At 42.5% G+C, this 21266-nt stretch overlaps 1 protein-coding gene across 1 annotated transcript in view; it reads left to right on the top strand.

The window, feature by feature from the left end:
- SORCS3 (sortilin related VPS10 domain containing receptor 3) overlaps nt 1–21266 on the top strand; it is a 309066-nt gene that overhangs the window by 250361 nt on the left and 37439 nt on the right. The window contains 1 exon segment of the mRNA XM_086616318.1: nt 2954–3061. Coding sequence (XP_086472444.1) covers nt 2954–3061 — 108 coding nt within the window.

Here is a 21266-nt window from a genome sequence, read left to right as displayed (position 1 = left end):
GCCTCTGATAGGTAACTCAGCAGTCATGACTATACCTGAAGTGCCCTCAGGAAAGAGGACATCAAGATCATGTCCAAGTCTTTAGACCAAACCAAGTATGAACCAAGGCAAGAGAAGTGTGTACTAGCCAAGGGTTGGTGTCACCAGCAGTAGGTACATTAGGCTGTGACAAGTTGAGCTTTGGAAGAGTGAAAGGTGACCCACTTACTGAAAGAGCTATAAGTTATGTACTAACCATTTATGACTGTATTCTTCAAGCCAAGTTCAACTGCTTTAATTGCATCTTATCTTGTGAAGGCTCTGGATGTAAGAAGCACATTATGTACGAGTGCCCGTGCTTAGATGCTGGAAAAGTTTTGGTCACAGGTTGACTTTCCATAGGAGCCGAGATCCCAGTTCGCCTTTGTCTGCTTTGCAGAGGTTCCTTTCAGATATTCTCCTTTTCCACTAGGTCTCATGAAATGGCATGTGCAGTACTTTTAAGTGCCCCACCCACTCTATTAAATAAGTAGTGATTTAGAGCTGTTATCAATCAGCTCCAACAGATTTCCTCCAAAATTGTACCCTTAGGGACTTTGGAATTTGCTTCATATTGCCTCAGTAGGCACCTGTTTTATGGGCAAGAGTGGAATAGATTAAAGGGTACATGTATATCTATTAGTTCTCAGGCTGAGACATTGTACAATAAGTTTCATCCTGGAGAAAAGAGGGGCGGATAATTGAAAAGCCAAGAGAACTTTAGCTAAGCTAATGAAGCATGCTGTTCCTCAGAAATTGAAATGCTATTTAGATAGATAAGCATGCAAGCAGAACAGCATACAAATGCACAGGTGTGTGGGAAGATACATACATTTAAATAAATAGATTTGGGGCAGATAAGCTTTTTGTATGCTGCTGTAGTCCCAGCTTTCTGTCTTTGGTCTATAGTCAGCTTCCTGTTCTGACAGATGTGCATTGTGAGTCAGGTGAAGGTGTTTTGCTAGGTGCTGTGAGAGGCAGCTGTGTAGGCAATGGTGACTGCAAGCCTTGGCTTTCCATGTGAGAGATCTGAGGTTGGTGTAACTCATTGTTTGTAATACATGTTACACTGGCCTCCTGATCCTTTGGTGACATCTCAGAAAGTGTCCCTGATGCTTGGGAGTGGGGAAGATTCAGTTTCCAGCAAGACCCTCTCAGACAAACCCAGGTGCTCAGATGCATGTGTGCATATGTGCACACACACATGCATCCCCCACCCCAAACATTTCTCACCTGGAAAATAAGGCAAGCTGCTTTTTTATGCTCACTCTAAAATGAGAAGTCTTTCCTGCTGTTCAAAGAAGTTTGTGCCATGATTGTCTCTTTGGTAACATCTATCAAGAGTAATCTGTCAGCTTTCACAGCCTAGGTACCTCGCAGAATTACAGAGAACTCTAATGACCCTGCTGGGAGAGGATCAAATAATTTTACAGCCAATAAACCTTTGTGCTTCTCTGTTTGTTCTTCGTTGGCTGGTATAATTTGGAGCTGAAATTCTAGGCAGAAATTGTGCAGGAGTGGTTGTGTGGAGGGTCTGGAGGCAGAGGAAGAACCTTGGTTGCTTTCTGAACTGTTCATGAGCAGCAGCTCAGGGAGCTGGATGCTGACAGCCTGCATGTTGACTGTCTTTCCTGCTGCAGTAGCAGCTGGATGCCCACACCCTCCTCTGGCTGTTTTCTGCACTATTGTGGGCACAGACTATCAGGGTGATGTCGGGGCTGGAAGCTCCTTGAGAGCTGGGAAGCCAGGAGCTGACCGAGGGCCCTGGGACAGCAGGGCAGGATCTGGCAGCCAGTGCCCATCCCACCACCCCGGCCAGGAGTGGGGCAGCCTCAGCGCTGGGTGTCGGGCACCTCGCTGGTGCGCAGGGCCAGTCTGGGGCATCCGCCTGTGTGTCAGGGCTGTCTGCCATGACTGGGCAGGGCTTTGACAGAGCTGGAGCCTGGCACTCCTATGGTGTCAGTGGAGCTCCTGGGCCATGGATGGAGTGAGGGAAGACCATGAGGGAGGCTGGGAAGGAACACTAAGGCACAGGCCACCAGAGTACTGACCTAGTCTGTCTGCTGGTGTGGCCACTTTGTTCGTTCACCTACTCCTTTGTAGTTATCAGAGAGAGAGAGTTTGCTGGTGTGTAGCTGAGAGATGGGTTTGCTAGCCATCCTCTGCTAATTTAAAAGCCTGTGGTACCATAATTCAATCAAGACCCTGTCAACTGAAACAGGATACATGTGCTCTTTGATAAAACCAGAAGGTAAGGCGTGCAGTGGTTGTGGGTAGAGACAGATGATGAAAAGCCACTGAATTACCCTGACTGGTCACTGACAGTGTGAACATTCTCAGCCTCTAAGAAGGGAAATTCTTTAATTTTAAACCAGCATACAATTTTGCATTACATCTGTAACACTGAAAGAGCACCTAGACCAACCACTGACTGTGGCTCAGTTCAGCTTCCTTCCTCTACCCCTCTGTGAAATGGAGACCACCTCTGAGATGACATGCAAAGTATTAATAGAGTTGGAGATTGTAGCTAATGCCATATGGCAATGATACGTGCATGGGTCAAAATGTCCTGTGGTGAAGACACCAATTTTCTTGCGTTCAGGCCAGGGCTGCTTATGCTCTGAGTGAAGCCTCATGTGAGGTGTTATTGCAGATCCAGAAACAGGACTTGGCAATGCCCCTTGATCCCTTGAGGTCTGATGTGCAGCTGGATCAAGTATATCCATGTCCTTATTGCCAGTGTTTTCACTGTTTAAGGCTTTGATCTTTCAAAGTACACAAGAGCATGAATTAGTGGGCTGGGAAATGGCAAAGATTGGTGCTTGTCCATAAATCTAGCTGCTGGAGCTTGCAGACCTTAGCCAATATTTAATTGCTGCAATTACTCTAGAGGAAGTCTTTTTATGTGTATAAATCTTGTCTGCTTCTATCCCAGGGTGAGTTTTGATGAGGGAAGATCCTGGAGTAAATACAGTTTCACATCAACACCACTTTTTGTGGATGGATCCCTTGTAGACCCTGGCATAGAGACCCAGATAATGACGTAAGTATAGCAGCTCTTAACTTTTTTAAAATGTGATGGCAGAAGTGGTGCATGGAGACCCTCAAGTGCATGGTGAGCCTCATGGTGTGCAGTGCAGCATTGTGTAGCTACATGTGTAGTGTTGCATGAAGACATGGTGCTGTTTTGTGGTTTTTGCTGTTGGTCACAGACCCAGATGGATTGTCCATGCGTCATGCAGCAAACAGATGATGGAATCAAACTCTTCCCAGTAGTGGCAGGGAGTATAACAATGAGAGATGGTCCCAAACTGTAGCTAAGGAGTTCAGATAGGAGAATATGTAAATCTGCTTCTCTGGGAAGTGATGTAGCCCTGGTCAGGTTACAAAGAATTTGTGATATCACCATCCCTGGAAGTTTTCAAGCCTTGGCTAGATGGAGCCACACCTGCACTGATGTATAGTTGGTGATGGTTCTGTCTTGGAGTGAGAGCTTGGACTAGTGACATGCAGAGGTCTCTTCTCATAAATGCTGCTGAGATTGTGTTGCTTGGATCTGGTGGCCCAGAGACTGCATTGCTCTTCAGAGTATGGTTTCATCTAACGATAGTTCTGTGCTTGCTCCAGTTGTGCAGCTTGACTGTCTTTTGAGATTGCTGCTGAGTATGAATATCCTCAAACCTCGTTGTTTGCTGTCTGCATTGTGGGCTATACCTCTGGTTTTAGCTCAAGCTAAATGCGTTCTCAGTATTCATATGCAGATCTGAGCTCAGCATAACCTTTCTGGTCTGGGGTGTAGTACGCTTTGATTCACCCATACCATGGAAGAAAGAGCCTGAGCTGGCACTGAAGGTGCTTGGACCTTCCTCCTCCCAAGAGTGCTGAAGTGCTGGGTAAGGCTGGTGGAATTGCTGGAGGAATGTTGTCCCAAGAACAGGCCAGGATCTGAGTTTAACAGCCAGGGGTGAGAGGGAACTTTTTAAGTTCACAGGCATCTTCAAAGAGTTGTCTGACTTCTTGCACAAAGCAGATCAGAGCGCTCTGCTCTAGGATCCTGAACAAAGCAAGGACTAGATGTGCTGCCTTCATTGCTTGCAGAGGCGTCTTCTTACCTGTGTTTTCTCTGAGCTGGCTGGAACAGCTTTCTGAAGAGGATCGGAAAACGAGGTGGCTAGGATGCCTTTAGCTGAGGCACGCCTGCAAAGCATATCTGCAGTGGCATGAAGGAGTGCCTTTGGTTAATCACATCAGACACTGTTGCAGCACACCAACTTGGGGGCAGGAGATATGCTACAAATTTCACCTTGCAGTTGGTTTGTGTTTCCTGCTTTCTGAACCTAAAGTTTCTGCGGTTTTTCACTACTTGCAAGAGAAAAGAGATTCAGGCCCAGTGCGTTTTCTTCTAGGCTTCAGTCCATCTGCCTACTTATGTGGCAGAAATGCATAGGTAGATCTCATTGCTGGTGTTACAGGTAGTGACAGACTGAAGAGTAGACGGCTGGATATGCTTGTCGTCAGTTTCTGAGGAAGCTTGGATCAGATAACAGTTGTGTCTCTTGGGCATTTCTGCTCGTGATTTGAAATTATTCCAACTGGGTTGTGTGATTTGTGTTGGTATGCCTTTCAAAAACCAGACCTACATCAGCCTTACACAAACAGAAGCAACTCTGTGGTGAAGAGCGGTCAGCACTTGCAGCTGAGCTCACTTTAGCCGCAAGAAAGAGGCTGGGGGAAAATCCTCTTCTGGCAAAGGGTCATTTGAGCTGGTTTCTTTGCCATCTATGCCATGACAGAAGCAGCATGTTCGTGCTGTAGTCTTGACAGGATCAGGAAGGTGTAGCCAACTCCTTTATAGCTCATCTATATCTCCTGTGCTCATGTGTCCTAGGAAAGCCAGACAAAGTAATTATGATTATCCTTTATGCCTATAAAACATAGGAGCAACACCCTTAAGTTTATTTCCCAAACAGGCAGAATGAGGCAGCCTCTGTGTCTATGTCACAGGCAGCTGTTGACATTTTGTCAGAGTAGCGGTGATATCAATTCTGGCAGGGTTGCTAGTTTTTGCTTTACTCCAAAATCATGCCTTGGCTTTGTCTTTTTCTTCATAAAAGTGGAGTACTTGTTTGTGTTGAAGAATATATCTGTGCATCTGCTGCCTTGCTATCTGCAAATATTTCCCCTATTTTTGCAAAGCACAAAACACAACAACATATGATATACCTGTGAGCCTTTTCACAAGACTGCTGTGAACATCCTTTTGAGGAAATATACGCCAATCCTCAGCTAAAGATTAGAGCCTGCCTTCTATTTACTCTACACATTTTTTTCTCCAAATGCAGCAATAATGTGTCACTTTCTGTGTTGGTTAATATGGTGTTTTTTCTGTGAAATTCTTTGTGCAATGCGCGTAGTGTATTGCTTTCCAACCACACACACATGCAGACACGGACACACACACATGCAGAGAGACAGATCTGAGCTCAAATAAATCTGCACATCAGCACCTTCATTGAAATCGATGGAGCTAATCAGTTTCACCTAGCCCTGGATTTAGCCCATTTACTTTATAAATCAATGCAGTTTTCTTTCGAGGTGAAAGATGCGTTTTAAAGCTAAGGTTATTGTTGCTTATATCTCTGTAGTCTTTTGATGGAGAATGTAGGAAGTGAGTTATTTTGTTGAATATTGTATATCAGCTTTGTTGAGAGCTGACTCTTTTGAAATCTTTGCAGGTGTATTATTATTATTATAGCTATCGTTATTGGTATCATTTTTATTATTAATGTCTTCATTAGCAATTTTTAAAGCTATTCTTAAGAGTCTGTAAAAGCAATGCAAAGAAATGTCACATGATACTTGCCATAAATGTTTAGAGAAATTCCTATCTGCAGCGTTAAAGGAACTGAAGAGGAAAGAGCCCATTTATAAAGCCCGTATGCAAACCATTTCTATGCAGATCACTTAGGTATTTCTCACAATGGGAATTTTAGTGAACTCATCTATAAGGGCAGTTTAGGATCATGCTGAGCTTATGGAAGCTTTGGCTGAGAAGAAATCAATGCCTTTCTGTGGCTACTGGCCGTCCTCTGAACCAAGATAACACATGGTGGTTGGAGGTACATGGAGTTTGTCTTTGTGGGTAGAAATTCCAATGATTTCAAGAAACTGGTGACAGGAGCACAATAGCTTGGGGTTAGTATCCCCTCGCTGACGATGAGAACAATCAGAGCTGTTAGAGTAGAGGCAGGGCTGAGGCAGGCAGACCAAGACTGTGCTCATATTTGTGTACCGCCACACTGGGTAGGTTAGTGGCTTTTAAAGATTTGTATTTCATCCTGGAAAATGCAAAATATTTCATCTCATGGTCTCAGCTGATTCCTGTTAGGGGAAAATTTCTTCCATTGATTTGCATCAAACTGATCTGTGTTCAACTACTTCCAAAAAACAATATTCTGAGGGGAATGTGTATTAAATAGTCACCATACTCCAACTATTATTAACATATTGCATTATTAACAATATTATTATAATGCTATCCTATTAAAATCAGTATATCAGTAGAGTGACTATTACTCCTAGCCTTCATTTTGTGACATGTCCTGTGAGAGGCTCTCTGGGCTGTAGGAAGCAGCAGCAGTTTTAGCACAGAATTTCATACCACTTCCTGGCTGTTACGTGAGCAGTTGCAGTATCTGTCTGTATTGTATGAGCATCCTAGGCTTTTTGGATCTTCTGTGCTTTGTATACATGTCCTAAGACAGTCTTAAAGAACTTAACTAGAATGCTAAAATCTGTAGATTTGCATATAGGGGCGTTATATGATTCTGAATATCTTAAGGTATTTTGAATCAGGAGCTGCTTTTAGTGGAGAATTGGACAAGATGTCTTGCAGAGGTCTGTTCCAACCTCAATTATACAAGGATTTTGTATTTCATATGGCTATGAGAGTTCAAGATGAATTATTTCCTTACAATCACAGCTGAGTGGGCTCTGCTAAGAATGTAGTTTTGTGACGCAGAGGGGGAAGTATCACGAGACTGTGTGAGCTGGTCTAACTTGGAGCTACTGCCTAACCAAGGCGAATTCACCCTCCATTCCTGGCTGGTCATCAAATTCTGCAGTTGCTTCTGTTGTTGTTTTGACACTTGTCTCATCTAACAAGATGGTCAGTTCAACTTCTTTAGTGTCACAGCACTTCAAGAGATGTGTACCAAAGCACGTTGCAGCGTTTGGTGCAGTTGTGAGGAAAGCAGCTATAGAAAACAAAGGGTCCTTTAGGAAAATAAATCAAATACATAAGGATGATGGGTTAGGCTTGGTTTTAGATGACCCAATGGGTCCCCAAATGAGACCCTAAAAAGCACTAGTCTTTTTGAATCTACAGTTTCCCAACTTCTAGCCCTCGCTGGTGATCAGTATATTGTTTAATGATTTCACATTCTAATGAGTCACATCTAACACTTCTGTGTTGACAAGCTGTAGGCACAGCATGTTACTTGCCTGAGGTTGTCCACTAGGCGAAAGAAATCAGTGTATATTCCCCTTCTAGTCAATTGTGATATATCCAAACAGAAGTAGTATTTGCTCGAGAGAGTTGCTAATCTGTACCATTCGAATCAGAGACAAGATGATTTTGTGGATCCAGAGAAGGGCTTTATGTTGTTCCAGCTCTGACTCATAATTATTACCCCTGCCACTTCATCTCCTGTGCTAAACATCTCTCCAAACCTACATAAAGAGAAAAAACCTTTTTGTTTCACAGCCCTGCAAAGCTTTGCTATCATTTTAGCAGACTTGATACTTGTGTGTGTGTGCAGACACTCATTTATAGATGGGAATCGTTAAGTTTGTCAGTGCTGATAAATAGATATTTACGTAGACACACCCATATGTGTGTATATAAATATATATACACATTTCTATGTATGTATACTAAATGATCCATATATATCTGTGTATGCATCACCGAGTGTCAACGTTTTCAGTGAGAGGATTTAGTACAAGCTGGTCTGCCAACATTGCTGTGACTGGCTATGTGTATGTAAGATAATGTTCCTAGTTGCAAATGAATAGGTTATGAACCCTGGACCTTTCTAACACCTTCTCGTTTACATGGCCATGCGGCTTTTCCGGAGATGAAGTGGGAGCATTTTTTTTGCAGGAGACCCACAAAATTACTGGCAATCGATCACTGGGTGGCAGAAAGGTAGGGCAGAATGAATAAATAATTGAGAAATGTCGGAAAAGGTGAGATGGATGTCAAGAGAGGTTTGAGGGGAAAAAGAGAGCATTAAGAGCATAGGCCGTACTAAGTCAGACCAGAGGTCCCTCTAGTTCAGTTCCATGCTCCAAAAGTGGCAAGCAGAGGATGCTAAAAATACATATTAAAACAAATTAAAATTATGATTCCCTTGTACACTTTTCTCCTTTGCAGAGATTTGCAAATAAGGGACTTTCTTGGCCAAGTATAGTATGCTTTATATTTCTAAGACATTCATGATTTTTTCTATTTTTTGAGATTTTTTCCCCCTAAATCCCTTTAGCAGTTACATTATTGTGTGGCCAGGAGTTCCATGAGTTAACTCTTATTCCAAACAACTGTCTGACTTATGGAAGGCATGAGAAAAGTTTGTACAGGTGTGAAGGCAACGTGGACAGATTCTGATTAGTTCTTAGAAGAGATTCAGTAGATGGAGTGTGAGACAACAGCTCCGAAGGTCCAAGCTCCCACTAGCTTCAAAACTACATGGGAGCCAAGAGCCATTTTCCTGTCACTTTCTGATAAGGTGATTATCATCTTTCCTCTTTAAGGAAGGCAACATTTGCTGCCTTCTGCTCAAGTCTTGCTGTCACATTTAAAAACTGATAGAGGAAAGAAAATTACAAGCTGACACAATGTCCTTGAAAGATTCTACCCTTTGCTCAGGGGTAGGGAGCCGCAGATCTGCCACCTCTGAGTGGCTGTGCTGAGAAAGGTAAGGCGAAAACAGAGAGGTGATAGAAAACACTGCCTTTGCTGGAATGTGGTCAGAGGAGCTGGCCTTCTTCATGCTGGGCCAGCTTCGGCTGCCTTAGCTGGCACCCCTGCTGGCAGTCTCAGCAAACAAGAGAAGAGATGAGTGGAAGACAGAAACGCCAAGAAATTTTTTCCTACAAGGAATTGAGGTTCTTGTCCAACCTGCATAAAGCAAAGACACAGGCACAGTGTTGGTCAATTCCCGTGGCCCAGCAGTGGCCGTCAAACTCTCCTGCCATCAGACGGATCTCTTTTCACTTCACTCAGCTTGAGAAAAAGAGAAAGAAACCGCCTGAAAAAAGACATATTGACATATTTTCTTCTGCAACTGCTGCTGCTGAGCTCAACAGAGGATTTGGTGAAGAGGGAATCTGGAGCAAAGATTTCACCAAAGGTCTGTAGAAAGCTAAATCCAAACTGCAGCTTCCAGTGCAGAAAACAACAGAAGGAATCATGTACAGGGGCTGTTGTGGCAAAGGATTCTGGACTCTATCCTTGTATATCTTCACATCTTTTGGGAACAAGGGCTGATCAGCCAGCCTGTGAATACTCTCAAGCCTAACAAAACTGCAGGGTTTTTGAAAGATTGGAGAGCAGATTTCAAAGCCTGGTTTATCCAAATTGCGTAGGTACCATTACATACCTAGAAAGGACTGGTAGGTTTTAATTGTTGTCCCAGTTGTGGTTTTATCTCGCATTCCAGTTTTCCTTTATTTTTATGTTTGTTGCAATATCTGTTTGTGGTGTGACTGGCTTTATTATTGGCTATGGAGTTTACTGCAAGGGTCTGATATGTCCTTGTGAGTTCATTGCACTGTCCTCGCTCATGGAGCTGTGCAAACTGCAGTGTGTAAACCTACATAAGGACTCCTCAAAATAGAAGCCATGAAATTAAAATGAATCTGTGAAAATAATGACTGCATACAGAAAGGAAAGTAAAATTTAGAACTTGATCTGAGAACAAAAATTACAAATATAATTATTAAGTTAGGAAACCAAAATGATTGAGAAGATATTGGCATTTGCTGTAGTGACTTGCATTCCTGTATCATCTGATCTAATTTCAAAGCCTTCTGGAAGTAATGAATAGTTGGGACTTTGTGAGAAAATGATCAATCTGCTAATGCCATCAAGTGACTTTACAATGGACAAGAAAATGTGTGTTATAGGAATTCCCATTTTATCCCAGTAGATGATCAGTTTATACCCTGGAGTAAGACAGTTGATTACCCATATCATTATCTTTGTTTGCAAGACTTAAAAACATTATTAACGATCACAAATTAATCAGTGTCACTTCCTCCTCCCATCTCCCTCCCTGCCAGAGGAGCGCTCTATTTGTTAGCCTTTGGATCGCTGCGTGAATTCACCTAAACAGCCCACAGAGTCACAATATTGATTGTGCTGATGATACTTGCAGTATGAGCTGAAGCCTTTCTGTGACAACTGAATAGACAATAGGTGATGAGAACACCTGCTAAGAGTAATCTTTCTCAGACAGCATTATGTGATTTATTGGGACTTAGGAAGAGGGTGTTTGTGACCTGAGATCTGTTCTCGGCAGTTGCGCCGTGTACTCAGAAGATTCCTGGCAGAAGCCAAAACACATGGAGAATGTATTGGGCTCTGTGGCCTGTATTGTCTATCTTTGGTTTTCTGGGGCAAAAATTACTCTCATTGAAGTCGAGTGCTATTTACGGACAGCAGATCAAGTATTATGCTAAAGAAATCAGCATCATTAGTTGTATTTTGCAGGTAGGGAAATTGAGGCAGAATAAGGAACATGTCCATGATCAGGTTCTCAACAGGCTGTCGGGAGTGCGCGGCCTTAAATCAGACCTCCTGAGTCCCAGATGAGTACCCCACTGTGCAGACTTTTCCCATTCCTTAGAGGGAAAGAGATACTGAGTCACTTCTGTAACGCTCAAAAGGTAAGCATGTGCAGGGAGGAGGACTAGAAAAAAGGTGTGCTGACTAGAGGCGTTTATTCACTGAAGTGAATAAGAAAAGCCTTTACAGAAGGAGCCAGATTGAGCAGCAGGCTGGTGCAGGATTTCTTTTCCTAAAGTAAAAGGACAAGGTATGCCTGATGACAGTACAGTCCAGATATTCTTATCTAGAGGCTAATGTGCTTTGTTTCTCGCGCTTTTAAGTAAGGACAGGTGGACTATAGGTCCTGCACTGTCCTCCTGCTAGCAACTGGGCTGGGCTGTGCAAAGCACTCAGGCGTGGTGTGGGGTGCACAGCCAGGGGCAGGGTGCTGTGCACACAGATGTTCCTCAGAGTCTTTCACCTTTCCGTTAGAGCAAGCCATTAAATGGTCTGGTGCCCTGATCCCACCAGCCCTGAGGGGACCAAGAAACCATATAGCCTCAGCACATTTTCAGCTCAGCCTGGCCCTCATCCTGCGCAGGACAGATGGTGGTACAGCACACTCCCTTTGCTGGGGCTGGGAAGGCTCAGCGCCAGGTTGGATGCAGAGTTGACTTTTCATCTTTGGGCTGCAGTGAATGGTGAACAACTCTCCAGAGCAGCCATGCTATAGCTTGAGGCATCTCACTTAGTTCAGGTAGTGCTAGAAGCCTTTACTCGTAAGGAGAGCTTGTCATTTGATCATTGTACATGGTTTTCTTGTTTCATGATCCCTTTGACCCAAACCTGTGGAAATTCCCCTCCTATAGCTGGTCAGCCATCTCCTCATGCTGTTACCAAGCCAGGTATATATCTTATCCCCTCTTCTGAGCCACCTTCTCTCTGATACCCTGTGCCAGGCAAAGCTTGTCACCCTGATCCACCGCAAACTGTCCCTGCCACATGTGTTTGGACCTTACATGTTCTGAGCAATGGCTTCCACATTTGTGTTGGACATGTCTGGTTGGAAACCTGCTGATTCATAGGATGACAGCTTGAAATGACTGAACATGCTGTATTATCCAGCTTCTGGCAAAGGGGCAGCACCTGCCTCTGTTGGGACCGCAGACCCGTTAGTGGAGAAAAAACTCAGATTGCTGATACCTGCCAGTGTCTTTTCTAGAAGAGGGAGGCAGCATCTTCAGGTTTCAAAACTGTCAGAAACTGGTTGTCTTTCCTGAGTGCTTCGAAGAAGAGAGAGAACACATCTGAAAAACAGCATTAAAAATTAATATGCTTTCCCATCCCCCTTCCCAGGTGTCTCTCACTCCCTTTCATATCATTGGGATTTCTTTTGAAGCAATTGTCATGTAAAGTGGTTTGGGAACATTGGCAATAAATTTTTTAGAGACGAGATTTCAAAAGGTTTAGTTCTTAATTCAGTAAGTTCTTATTTTGATAGCACTTTGTATTTAAAAAAATATAATAATAAAAAAAACCCTCGTCTTCCCCGTTGCCTTGTGCAGTATTTGTGCAGCCTAATGGAGAAATTGAGCCCAAACTGTAGGGCTGCATCTTAATTACATGTTCTGCAGATTACTTACTAATTGCACTTGGCATTACTTGCTAACTAAAAGATCATGCTGTACCATGTCATTTGCAGTGGTTTTCCTCTTCTGCTGGTACTTTAAAGGAAGTGCCCATTGAGCTGATAAATAATCCCAGGATCATTTTCCAAAGCTGAGGGAAAAGGGTCTGCCATGATTGTACTGCAGGATTTTTATTGCAAGATTTTGTATTCGTATTTACAGAAACTTCCCCTGCCTCATCTCCTCTCTCCCTCCTGACCTGGAATCTGGCAGTGGTGCAGCTTTCCATGACCAGTTCAATATGGATTGCTAGTCGGTGAATCTGGTCAACACTTTGAATTTCTTTTCTGTGGAAAGTCTCCGTGTCATGACATTCAGTTTCACTTGGAAGTGGGAGTAAACCACTTCTTTCAGAACTCATCTGCATGAGAAATTCTGTGAAATTCTTGTTTGACCCTTCCCCTTGGGTAACACAATACAGACCTAGATTTTCTTGAACAAATTTGTCATCATTCAAGCAGCATGTCTGCTGTTATATTCTTGGTAGTTTCTCTGATGTTTTTCCTCTGTCTGAATAGTAGCAGTAGAACAGGGCCTTGTATCTGAGATAGTGTATGGGAATTACACTAATTTGCACCAGCTGAAAATCTAGATCCAAATGGATGGTATATTCTGTTTGGAAGAAAATGCATCTCTTCTTTCTAGAAAAAAATTGCCGTTTTTCTTACTCTGTCCACAGACAGAAGTACAACAGCTCTGAATCATCACCCAGTTGCCCTCAGGCTACGGTTTCTAGTTAACGTCCAAAAGCAACTGAATTAAAAGCTTCGAACTGGCTCTTCAAGACTGTATTTATCGTTTAGGAAAAAAATTAGACTGTTTTTTATTGACAATTGCCCACCTTTCCAGTGTCATCTTTTATGTTTCCTTTGCTTCCAGTCTCTTGTTCCCTGCATCATCTTGCCAGTCATGAGACAGGACAACTCTCCCTCTGCCTCTTCCACTCTCTCTAATTGCTGAGCTGTCTCTCTTTCAGTTAGGTTCTGCTTCCTTATCTCAGTCCCTTTCTATCCAATTTTCATGTAAGCAGTGACCTGCTTTAATGCTAATTCCATCTAAAACCTAATCAAAAACAATCAGGAGGTTACACAGTCCATTCTGTTTTCTCTAAAGTCATGATTTCTGTTTCATTTATGGGGGATTAGCTCATCTCCCACTCCCTATTCATAAAACCTAACCTCACCGGCACCATTTGCAACTGTTCCATTGCTGCTCGTGTGTTTTTGACCCTAACAGCTCAGCCGGCACGTAGGAGCTAGTTTTGCTTTACTGCTGCTTTCCTACACACAAATGGCTTCAGATACGGATTTCATAAGAGGCTCTCTTTTTTGTGTGTGCAATTGTCAGCATTTCCTTTTATTGTCTCAAAAGTTATAAATACCAACAAGCGATGGAGGTACGTTTATGTACCAAGTCCTTCTGTAAGTGTGTGCACTGAGCCAGGATCTCTAGCATTGGCTCACGATTTTCCCAGGTAATGTAGGTTCAGGATAGCCTGGCTAGTGGAAAGAAAAGTCCAAATGAAATCAAAGCAATTACAGAAGTGAGAGAACCTTGTATAGGGACACAGTTGATTCTCAGCTAGATTTAATATGTTTGCTGAGTCTTGGCTCTTTCTGTTCGGCTATGTCTGTAGTCTGGTCTATGTTAGCCAGCACTCTGGATCAGAGGAAATAACAGCGACCGGATTCTGTTGCCTCTCCATGTATTCATGCCATGTCGATGCTGAGCTAATCAGTTCTCCTGGAGCATGGAGCACTGAGGTGTAAAGTACAATACTCAGCAGCAAACCCCAAATCGGTTCTAGCTAGGCTTCTTAGCTCCATCTCAGTGCTGGTTGTATAAATGCCAGAATAGGTCTCTCAGAAGAGCTTTATTCTCCAGGCTTGCCAAGAGCCACAGGAATGGAAATACAGACCTTAAGGCTTATGTAGGCTTTACCTGGCAACCACTCAGGTCTACATCTATGCACTATGCCCAAAGGTTAAATGGCTTTAGAGCTCATGACAGCAGACCATCCAAATTTGAATAGCTCTGGTTCTTGACTTTTGCACCGATGGCTCCAAGCTGATGCTGCACGGGCCCTCCCTGGGTGACGGGGCCAGCCCATCTGATACCTATTCTAGATGCTTGTAGAGAGGAACTCTCCAGTCTGTGCTATGCCACCACATTGAGGGTGACATTGAGCAAGCTCAGCTCGTGGAAACATGTTGGTGATACTTGCTGGGAAGGGAGGTTGGCCTTGGATACTTGTTTAGCTCTTCAAATTGCAGCAGTAGGAACATGTGCTTCTGTTTGCTGGACATCAAAGAGAGAGTGAGCACTTTCAGTTGTGGTGAATTAACCACTCAGTGCTCCTGTAGCTGTGATTGCCCAGATCTGGGGCTCCCTCTGGTTTTGCTGAAATAACGTCATCCCGTCCAGGGGACTAGAAAAAACCCAACACACACTTGTTTCCCTGCCAGGAGGTGATTCTTCCAGATTGTGCTTCATGGCACTTCTTGGGTCCACCTATTACAGAGCTACTTCTGGCACTACCTATTAGAGGCACAGATGTAAATAAAGAGAGATTTTAACTGGAATCAGAGGGCAATCTTGCTTCACTTTCTCCCTGCCTACGTTCCCGCAATAAAAGCGCGGATTCAGGTCAGCTGAAACATTTACTGATTTGGGTGATTTTACTATTGAGGGTTTTTTGCTTGCCAAGACACTTCCTCTGCAAGCATTTTTCTTTTACAATAAAAGGGGAAAAAGCAAGGTTGTTTTCAGGCTTTCCTAAATGAAATGATCTATTTATGATGACACTGCAATTAGCTTTTCCTTCAGTATTATCAATTGAAGTATATATTTGGCTCTCTTTCTAGTTTTCTGTTGATCCATACATCTATCTGCTTGTGTAGTTCATCTCAAAAGGTGCTATTAAGTATACTTATATTTTTTGCTTTTATTTTATTTTTAGATATTCAAAATGCTTAAAAGTTAAACAGCCTATTCTGTAGGGCCTAATCTTGTTAAAATGAGGTACCTTTTCATCTCTCTTACCTTGTTGAAGTCCAGTGAAGAAAAAATGCTTCAGAGAGGGAGGTTATATTTGATGTTCTGTGTAGTGAAGATGACCTTATCAACTGCTTCCTTCCTTTGTATCTTCAGTCAGCTGTCTCACGAATGGGCACAGCTGAGGACAGCAGGCATTACCAGAGACTTTGACCATTATCTTCTGTTACATGCAAAGGAGCTAGCCTGACTAGTGAACATAAAAGGCATCTTTCTATATCCAGACCAGACCAGCCAAGTACAGACAGCTTCAATGCATGCTTGCTCCATATAATTCCTGTCAGTTTACTTCAGAAATGATAGAAGAGGACTTGATTTAGGCATGAGAAGATGTTTCTATTTCCATGCTTGGGCAGCTTGTATGAAACTGCCTGCAGGGATAGATCCAGATGGCTACAGCTGATGCCTTTCCTGTGAGCAATACAGGAGCTATCATTTGAGAAGATCTGTTTCTCATACCCTAGGCAGGGACAAGGATTGAGTCTATGGACCAGAGGTGGACAAGTTGTTATCTTGCGATCCTCAATTCATTCTGTTGACCTGTCAGGAACGAGCAGTATTGAATTACGTAAAAACCTCAACTATCAACAATGCAAGGATAAGGCAAAAGCAAAGCAATTTGACAAGAGAGCACTATATAAATGTAAAAAGACTTTTAAATGGTTTCTGTACAAAGTTACTCTGTCAGTATATACCACATTTGTAAGGTATTTTGTATTTTAAAAAATTAATGAAAGATATAATTATAGCAGCATTACTGAAGACCTTTTCCAAAATGACTCCGTCATGAATCTGTAAGAATTTCAGAATTGTTTTCCAAGTTTCTAGGTTTTTTTTGTAAATTAATGACATCCAGCCCTGGCAATAAAAGCCTTGCCTTGTTTCTCCAAAGAAGGGATTGGGAAGCATTTTCTGGTTTCCTAGCAATGGTTTCACTGTCAGTTTTGCATAGAGCCAGTTGAGAAGATGCTGTCCTATTAGCTAAGATTTTATTTGGAGTTTTAACTGCTTACTCTGAGAGATGGAACAAAATCTATCCCGTCTAAAGCCTGTAAATTACCATTCCGTGGCTTAGATTGGAGAACCTTTTTTAAATTGAGCTTAGAAAACTGACTCTGTCTAAATGCCGTCTGGGCTCTTGTATTTATTGCTTCTCAAGGACTTCCAGATCAGACTGCTTGCATGGGAAAAAAACAAAACATACTTTTTGTGTTGACTTCCCAGAGTTAGACCTTGAAAACCCAGCTCTTTCTATGCTTGCAACAAGCAATTAAAAGCTTTCAGTTAGACCATGGTAGACAAAGTTATTGAGGCAAAATTCATAGTACATTATGTCCCCTTTTACCCTGTATCATCTTGATAGTTTAGCTATATTTATTTTAAAAATCCACCTCCTTAATTTAGTGAGCAAAGTAGATGAGGAACAAAGGCACATGGGAATCAGATAAGATAAATTATAAGATATCTTCAAAGCAATGTGAGGACTCACCACTCGAGTAGGGAAAAATAAACTCTCACCGATCCCTTTTTCGAACTTTTTCCTTGGGACTTGTTTTATTTCTGAAACAAAAAACCCAACAAACCAGAGAGAGAGAAAACACTTCACACTGTTGAGGTAATGAACACACAACATTTTTCCATCTTCAGCCAACAAGAAATCGTCATCTCCTGTACATTGTGTTTGTCTTGCCTTTTACAGCTCTTCTAGATCAGCTTCACCAGACACAGAAATCCAGATGTACGTACTGGAGCACGTAATGCTAAGCACTTATTAATAGCTGAACACTGGCAGTTTTAAGATTTTGCAGCTCTTTGCTGTATGCCCAACCCATTCTGTTGGGCCTGGCCACCCCAAAACAGATAGCGTGGATGGGAGTTGTGCACGCACCTTAGTCTCTATGGAAAAATATCTATTGATGTAGTTCACAAAAACGATGAAAGGAGGGTTCAGCTGCAATACCTGGTTTTGCCCAGTCGGGGTTTGTTCCCTGTGATGGTTGGTTTAGCCTATTTTTAATTCCACAAAAGATGAGGGTTTTCATCGCTTCCCAAGGAAAGCTGTTTGAAAGTCCAGTGGAGCCCCACAGACAGCATAGCACTCTTTTCCATTCTTTACGTTTGCTTACTCTCGTAGAAGTTTCAAATGCAAAACAGCCATCTTGATATGTAAAGTAACCTTCATCACTTTGGCTGCTCAATCAAAAAGTGCCGTAGGTGTCCAGGTTGCATTTGTTATTGGTGAGCAGTGCGCACAGGGTGCGATTGCTTGCTAGCTGCTCTGCATATGAGCAGCTCTTATCGCTGGAGGCTGCACTGCAATGATTGATCAGGCTTAAGAAGCTTTTTATTAGCAAGGGGGGGTGAAAGTTACTACTTTAGGAATCAGGTGACCCAGAACCATCTCTGCAGCACAGAGGAAAACATCCCTCTCTGTTCACACTCCTCTAATTACATTTAGTGTTGTATTGTTTCCATCTAAATTATAGCAATTATATACAAAGATCTCCTTTGAAATCATTTAATTAAAGAGTAGCTAATGCTCTGTGCTTTTGGAATGCTAATATATTGCCTTCCACTTAGGAAGCCTTGTTTTTTCCATTAATTATCGTTATCATGGAGAATTTCAATGGCAGAGGGGTTTTTTAGCTTGTTTTAATAGATTTAACATGCAAGTGGTTCTGGCGATTTTTGTAGTTTGTAAAGCACAAAGAAGCCTTTTGCTGTCTTGTTGGACAGTTGGCTAAGGGTCAGTCTGAGGATCAACATTTTCCTTGATGCATTGGCTGCGGAAGTATTTGGTCTCTCCAGCCCTGTTATCTTCTGGGTTCAGGCAAGTCTTTATGTTTGATTATGTTCTCCTCTCCCCTCGCCTATGTTTTCTGTGTAATAAACACCCAAGTCAAATCCTGAACTGGTATAAATCTGCTGGACTAAATGATTTCTGCCTGCTGAGTTGCTGCTTTGTGGGAATGACATTTCAGTCATGCATCACATCCAGGACAAACAAGATTCATGGGAGGGCTGCCCAGCTGTGCGATAATACCGTAACAAGACATGCAGTCTGTAAGAGCATGTGCTGAAAGCAGTTGTGGCATAGGAGCTAGTGGGATTTATCCAATGCCAAGGGAAAGTGAGCAGGGGAGCTGGAGTTAGAATTCCTACTTGAGTACCGTTTTGGATGCATTGTGCGTTCCCCCTCTGTGCTATTTCCTATTCCTCCCTTCTCCATCCTTGTCTCAACAAGTGTCCTGGCATCCCATATTGCTGTGGTTTCTGTGGGTTGATTTTGGTAGAGGATGTGCCTTCTCTGTTGAGGAACAGGAATTACAGTTTATTCTGTAGCTTTGGCTGAATGTAGTGGTGTTTCCTATCACTAATACCCCACGGTTAAGACTATACTAAGAAACATTCTGAAGAGCCAGCAACAATCTACTTAATAAATCAGTTCCTACACACAAGTCCTTCCCCACCTGCTCATTTCTAACCTATGTGTGCAATTGTCACAGGTGGTTCTTGCATTGTATCCTCTCCCCTTCTTGTCAGCTTCTTGGAGCTTGCCTCTGTGAGACAGAACTCAGATATAGAAAGGTGTACGCAGCAAACCCACAACTCCAGTCTCTCGGATTTCCCCCACCCTCCTTTCTCTCCCTGATACCCATGAGCCAAGACAGGTCTAAATGAGAGAACATGACTGATTCCTGGATGATCTCTGCTTTACAAAAAACAGCACAATGTAGAGGAGTTTTGGTGAAGGCTAGAGTCTGCAGGAGTAGTTTGGGCAGTGAGAGGAGAGGAAAGCCAACAACCCTGTGTGATTACAGAGTAAATTAAAATGAAGTAAAGAATGGCAGCACACTGGGGAGACAGCAGGATCTGGACTGCAGTCAGTGCTTGGAAACGCAATAGAAGTTTTATCTTTTGTTTTCTTTTTTCTTTTTTGCTTTCATAGGGATATTTGTAAATCATCTCTCTCTTTTTTAGCCTGGAATAATTAAGAAAAAAAACCTTTAATCTCTTAAGTGGTTTGGGTAAAACTGCAGGTTAGTGAAAACTTTAGTATAAGGAAAAAATGCATTCTTTCTCTGCCCTCTAAATCTTGTAATAAGGGTGATACAATGACATTTGCGGCTTCTGACACTTCTGAGTGTCAGAAAAGATTTGGGTTTCAGTACATACAGAATTCTTAAAATCTGGAACTTGTATTTTAAATTAGTTTTTAGGTTCTTTTATATACTTGTTTGAGATAGCCAAGGAGTTGTCGTGTTATAATGACGAAGCAACTTGATCACTGTTGGTTTTTTGTTGTTTGTGTACTGAGATGTTCTCCCTGCCAATGAGAAGCTGTAGTTTTGTTAGTGGCTTTTAAAGTCTGCTCACCCATATCCCTGCCCCAATCTCCTCCTATTACACACCTCTTTGGAAATCCAGCTGCAGCTGATTGAAAAGCTGCTCCTTACTGAGAAAATCGCAGCTGGCCAAGGGAATAGGAAGCTGTTACTTGATCAAAAATTGAACACTCTGCAGAACTCATGCAACGGATGGATGGAGTTTTTTATCTGAGTAACGAGTGTTATTTATTAATTAAACCATGTTTTAAAGCTATGATTTTGCTTTCTTTGGTGAAGGCACAAGCTTCCAACATGTAGAGTCCTTTAGAATTTGTGGTGATGGTACTTTAGCGATGTATACCATCAGTCCTCATTGTTACTTTGGTCCTTCCCTTCCAGACACTTAAGCATGCACATAGCTTTCCCTGCGGGCGAAACAGTGCCATATAGTTAGTGGCATTTAGAGAGACTTGTATTCAATAACCAGCTCTGCTGCTGAAGTTCTGGTCCAAGCTTGGGCAGCAGTCTCTGGTGCTATTCAGTTTTGTATGATCTCTTTCATCACCCCATTAGTAACAGATCTGTGCCTCAATTCTAAATTACAGTCTGAGTCCTCTCACTATTTTTTGAGTGCTGACCCTTCAGCTCCAACTGTTCCTGTACACTGCCTTAGTACAAGACTTGTGGTGCCCTGGAATTTTGCTGGAAAACGTGTCATTTTCATCTTGCAAATCAACTTCTTACTTAGCTAGGTGAACCGTGGAGCGTAATCAGTGAATGCTGATTATGAGTATTCTATTCAAAAGAATTAAGAAAAAACTACTGGTAACTTAATAGTGATGATCATTTATAATTCCACTCCTACTAGCCACAGTCCAGCATTCAGCAGGTGGAACGGAGGCTGCAGTCTTTGCAGGTCACTTGCCTACAGCCCGAGTCCCAAACATGCTATTTCAGGTGTTTCTTTTACAATTCCTTAAGTAGTAAGTTTGTGCAACACTAAAGTTCAGAAGTAAAGAAACAGAGATAGCTAAGAAAGGCTTGATTTTGAGACAACCAAACCCACATATTCTTGAGAATAGCTCTGTTTACGTTAGACACATTACTTTCTAGTCCGGTTGTTTATTGTTCTGAGTGATACCTAGCTGTCTGTATTAGCCTTGGGGCCTGTTGTACTAAGTACTAGAGGCCTGGAAGACCTTCCATCACAGGCTGTGCAAGGGGTCAGGCAAAGGCTAAACAAATGCAGGATGTTAAAGGAACAGGAAAATGTTATTAATGACTGAATATAATTTTCTGGCATCAAGCTCCAAGACTATGTATTGGTTTCTGCAGCTGAGATTCGTG

Source organism: Tauraco erythrolophus, chromosome 9, assembly GCF_009769465.1.
Source record: "Tauraco erythrolophus isolate bTauEry1 chromosome 9, bTauEry1.pri, whole genome shotgun sequence".
Classification (NCBI taxonomy): Eukaryota; Metazoa; Chordata; class Aves; order Musophagiformes; family Musophagidae; genus Tauraco; species Tauraco erythrolophus.
Note: the sequence above shows the minus strand (reverse complement) of the source record. Positions and strands in the feature narration are given on the sequence as shown.